General features: G+C 35.4%; 1 protein-coding gene across 1 annotated transcript; it reads left to right on the top strand.

Moving 5' to 3' along the window:
* Nucleotides 1-962: 962 nt before the first annotated feature.
* Nucleotides 963-2,000, top strand: LOC108364752 (uncharacterized). Its single transcript, XM_017618565.1, has 2 exons — nucleotides 963-1,126; nucleotides 1,344-2,000. The coding sequence occupies exon 2, from the start codon at nucleotides 1,475-1,477 to the stop codon at nucleotides 1,823-1,825; it is 351 nt and encodes a 116-aa protein (XP_017474054.1). The 5' UTR covers nucleotides 963-1,126; nucleotides 1,344-1,474; the 3' UTR covers nucleotides 1,826-2,000.
* The last annotated feature ends 3,678 nt before the right edge of the window (nucleotides 2,001-5,678 follow it).

Here is a 5,678-nt window from a genome sequence, read left to right as displayed (position 1 = left end):
GTCAGTCTTACGGGGATACGAGAGTATTCAATTTTCTATAATATCAATAATTTTCACATTCTAGACAACTTAGCTGTTGATCTACTTCATGATGTTTTTGAAGGCGTATTAAAGTACGATTTTTGCAATATTATACTTTTATAAAAATATTTCTAATAAAGTTTTTGACTTAGATGTTCTCAATTTTCGGAAACAAAGTTTCAACTATGGTGACAGCCAAATTGGAAATATGTATTTCTTTCCGCTCTTAATTGGTGTCGTTATTGACAAAAATTACAATTTGTGGAAATTTGTGTTAAATTTACTCGAACTAGTAGACAGACCTACTACTCTTATCAGAAAATACTGTCGTAGATACTATTAATTTAAGAGATCATATTTATTACCATAATGAAGAATATCCCACAACTTTTTGCGACACTTTGAAGCCAAACCACCATCTACTAACTCACTATTGTAGAGTTGTAGAGAACTCAGGCCCCTTAAAACACCTTTGGATGTTACCTTTCGAGTCGAAACACAGGGAACTTAAGTCGTACGGTAAAAATATAAGTTCGTGAAAAAACTTGCCTCTATCTCTAGCAATAGAATCTTCGCTGACTTTAGCAGAAACAATTATCAATAACGATAATTTTCAATGCAAATTGAATAAAAATGAATACAAAATTCCATCTTCTTTATATTATTTTTTAATTAAAACAAAAAATGATGTCGGAGTAGTCGAGGAGTGTAAATGTTTCGAAAGTATTGAATACAATATAACATTATATAAATCCGAATTTGTGATTTATTTCTATAAACCATTATTTTGCGACAACTGAAAAACGCTTTGAACAGATTACGTATACATACCATAAGAAGTGGCACCACTCTAAAAAAAATTATTTTTTTATTTTTTATTTGTTAAACATTTTTTTTAGGTGATGCTTGTTTGATAAATCTTTGAAAAAATCATCTCAACGTAGATATCAATGAGGATACAATGAGGTATTATGACAGACACTTTCCTCGTCCTATGGGATCATACTTGCCTTTATTACGCAACATGACTTATTGTTACACATTAGCTGTAGATGCACAAATAAATTCGATTAAATGGATTTTGGAACAATCTCGTGCACCAAATGTGAGTTCATTGTTAGGATTAGCTGAAGGAGTCTTACGGCATCCATTACTGACTTACACAGTATTAGTAAATACTTTCCCAGCTGATCAACTAACATCTGTTTTGTCATTAACATTACATATAATTCATAACCCTTTTGTTTCTTTGGTAACACCACCAATTCCAATGGCAGCATATCCTGATCTTGCATATGTCGGAATAAACTTGTCCTTTCAAGAAAATACTAGAGCTCGTGGACCAGCAAGATACCGTGGAACTCCAGACGCCAATGCGGTGAAATCAAAGACGTTTTTAGATGCCTTTGTTGTAAGGATCCGTGAATTAGAAGCAGAAGCAGGACAAAGGGCTATGTCACTAGCCAATATTATAAATGCTTACGGATACCATCCTATTCCTGGTCAATTAAATAAATTCGCAAAACAGGTTACTGTCGACGATGAAGTCATTACAGAATTGGAAATTACTAGTGATAATCTTGTCGATTTCATTGAAGATCTTGGTGATGAAAAGGATATCGCATTTAAGAAAATAATGACATATGCAAGATCTGCTTCATTACAAGCCACAATGCCAGTGATTGATACAGAAATACCTGTAATCAACGGAGTAAATGTTGCTAATATTCTGCAATCAGAATATACCGAACTTGGAATTACTATACCGGAAGACTGTAAATCGACTAGTAATTTGTTGCAATAGCAAGACATACCATATCGTTTATTTACAACATTGCAGTTTGAAAATGTAGATCCTCCCAAACATGATAATGATGAGGGCAATGACGGAGATAGCGCTGGAACATTAGTTCCAGAAGCAGGTGCAGTTGCTCCACAAGATCAACCTGCAGTAGAAAGGACTTAAATCAGAATTTCTACTTATATTATTATTAATAACTGTAATTGACGTATTTTTGTTTATCATTCACATATATATTAATCTAAGTTACTAACATTATATTATAAGTCAGTTATCATTACAAGATTGAAATAATCTTATATTACTTGAATTATTACCACTTTTAATACTTGATTTTATATTAAATTACTGAAATAACTTGAATGTTATTATTACTTGACATTACCATGTATTTCTTTTCTTCTTCTTATCACACAATTTATTATATATCAAATAATTGGACATCCATAAAACAAATGATTAATGTTTAGATGACCCACACACCACGACCTTGAATTATTCAAAGGATGGCAGCATCAAAGACATCGCCAAAAAATATTTAATGACTAAAATTGAGCCAATCAATATGGCAATTAACATGAAATCATAAAATAAATTGTCACCGCTAAAGGAACTAGTGGTTTAACATTTTGATGACTACTTTTGTTTTTAATCAAATTTTGTCTGATTTAAAACACTTGGCTGAAACTTCGAGTACTCTAGATTTATTACACTCGTCTGATAGGGGGTTGCCCTATTTGCTCATTTCAGCTATGACTGAATTTCTACAAGCTTACTTATTAGACTAGTGTTGTACGCACTGTTTATTGTAGCGGTGCTATCCCTACTACATATCTACCCTATTACGAGGCATCAAGCTGCCTGCGTGAAACCGCGATCGGTGATGGCGGTGGCCAAATTAGGCTTATCATTGGCATAGTCGTAAGTTTGCGCTACCGACAATTTCCGCCCCCTAAATCCCTCAGACGGATATCAGCTGATCTGGATCTGCAATCGTGTACTACATAGTCTAAACCACTTCATCGTTTTCATAATTGGCGCAGTCGGAATCGTGTAATAAATCAGAGAATTTATATTCGATTATTTCTAAAGTTGATAAAAAAAAAATACCTTTAAGAACATAGAAACAACTTGTTTATAATTTGTATATAAAAATATAGTGTATGCAATTTTATAATCAATTCCACTATACAATTTAATAAAGAAAACATTTAAATAGAAACATAACTGGCCAGTCGTAATCGCTTACTAAAGCAAATAGCTACTGAACCTTTTGCTATTTAGCGAAATATGTATTGGTGTCAAGTTGTAATATTGCAATTTGTTTTTTTTTTTTTTGTCTAGCTAAAACACAACAAAATATCTTCGGACCCTTCATCGTTTGAAAGATCATGATGATCAAGGGCATATATACATACCTGTTGGTAATGTTTATTATATTAAATACAGTTAAGGAAGTAACGGCACTTAAATACTGTGTGTTTTGAAATGATATGAATAATTTTATTGTTGGGTTTGCAATGTTTTCGTAGGTTCAATGAAATATATCGAGTACATGTTTTTGGATATAGAAAACGACTTCTATACATATCTATGTTGCGCATCTCTAACAAGTTATGACCTTGAATAAACTTTATATTCGTTCTCTTGCTTTACGATCACTGAAGAACTCGTACGTGTTTTTATTCATCCCATCAATACCTAAACAGTAAGCTCAGTTAGAAAGTTGATAGCTTTGAACGCTGTCTTACCGCCCTATTCTCACAACACTGACAAAATTCATTATATGACTATTGTCACAATTACTGCGCCTAAAACACAATATAAACATTGGTTCGCCGTTGTCACTTACTCAGTAGGTCATAACAATAAAACTAACAATTGTCATACGACAGCTTAAAATAAATTTGCGGCATAGTATTAGGCGCGGTAGTAAAGGCAATAGTCAGCCGCTGAGTTTTGTCAGTGGTGTGGGAATAGGGCGGTAAGTAATCAATTTTGACATTTCAATCTGTGTTTGTGCCAGCAGGCGTACATGTGAATTTCATATAATATAACTAACATCAAATACGTTATGTCCGCCAACATTGTTGAGACTTGCTTCTAGTCGTATATAGGGCAGCGAATTCATACGCTGAATTGTTATCTTATGAAGAACGCCCTGTATTCATATGAATATTTAATTTTTTGTCAGATGGTAAGGCTGGTACATTCGGCGATTGCAGCAATGGGCGACGTCGGCAGTTACGTTTGGAGGAACAGTCAGCTACGGTGAAGGAACTGCGTGACGCCTTGTATGGTGAATCAGAGGTCGACCAAGGGAAGCTGAACAACAAGTGGCATCTATTGAAGAGCTGATGAGGCACTAACTTAACTAAAAGGAAGACAGGAGAAGTAGTACGTGAGGAGTACGCAGCAATCACGCCAAAGGTGGTGCAAGTTCAGGTGCCGTTCCAGCAACATGACCTCATGGTCAATTTGACGCACGCTAACAAAGTGGCAAGGGTTTCGTGATCGGTTTGCTGCAGCGGTACATGATAACGACCAGATACCCAGCCAGCATACAAATGCTCTAATCTAAAGAAGTCGTTGACAGGAAAATCAGCCCATGCGCTAGGCGAATGGCAACTGACGGACAGAAATTATAAGGAAGTATGGGAAAGATTAAACCAAGTGTATAATAAGATTTGCCAGGAATATATAAAAGGTTTGTCGTTCTTTAAAAGAAGTTACGTGTATCTTAGAAGAAAAGTTAGTTAATCCAGAATCGATATATAGGTTCCCATGGCGGAACTATAAGCAACTGAAGTAAATTGGTACCTGAATGACGAGTATAGGAGCATTGAAGCTTTGCATCGTAAAAAAAAAAACTTGCTGGGATTGTCAATCGATCGACAAAGCAAAATCTTACTGAACGTAATTTTGAAATGTTGGTACTAAAAAAAGCAAATAAAACACTAATTCAGCCCAATTCTGAATATTCCCGAGGATCTCATTTCTCGCGGATTTTACTTTTCTCGACAATAAAATCCTCCTATTCGAAACTGCCAGGGAGCAGCATTTTCCCCGAAAATTTGGGAGCAGGAAATTCGAACTTTCGAAGAGCTGTTTGACAGTTATTTTGACAGCTCAACTCCCGCCATTTAATTTTCGTGTTTTACACATAAAAGTGTGTTTCACATAAAAGAGTATTTCGATTAAAGTTGTTAATAAATTAGTGCGCGGAAATTTCAAATCTGTGTTTTAAATTAAAGCTCGATCGTTTAACTACACGGGTAAGTTGAAAGATTTTAATTTAGATCCGCGTATTCTTGTAATAACCCGAAATAAGTGGACAAATAATAGGATAAGAGTACACTTTGCTAAGTCCAGTTGCCATGTTGACTAGTGTTGTACGCACTGTATATTGTAGCGGTGCTATCCCTACTACATATCTACATATGTGCACGTCACCAGTGACGCCATATTCTCAGCTTTTTTTTTGTCAGAAGCTAAACGCCGAGGCACGAAGTTGCCTGCGTGAAACCGCAGTCGACGCTTGCGAGCGGTGATGGCGGAGGCCGAACTACACTTCTCATCGGTATAGTCGTAAGTTGGCGCTACCGACAACCCCCGCCTCTTAAATGCCTCAGGCGGATATCCGGATCAAGATCTGGATTGGCAATCGTGTACAACAAAAAACAGTTCATCGTGATAATAAGTGGCGCAGTCGGAATCGTGTAATAAATCAGAGAGTTTATATTCGATTATTTCTGAAGTTTATTTAAAAAAATACCTTTAAGAACATAGAAACAACTTTTATATTTAAATAGAAATATAATTGGCGCAGTCGTAATCGCTTACTAAAGCAAATAGC

Source organism: Rhagoletis zephyria, unplaced genomic scaffold (assembly GCF_001687245.7).
Source record: "Rhagoletis zephyria isolate East Lansing unplaced genomic scaffold, Rhagoletis_zephyria_1.1 Rzeph_scaffold_01663, whole genome shotgun sequence".
Classification (NCBI taxonomy): domain Eukaryota; kingdom Metazoa; phylum Arthropoda; class Insecta; order Diptera; family Tephritidae; genus Rhagoletis; species Rhagoletis zephyria.
This window is presented reverse-complemented; position numbering and strand designations above follow the sequence as displayed.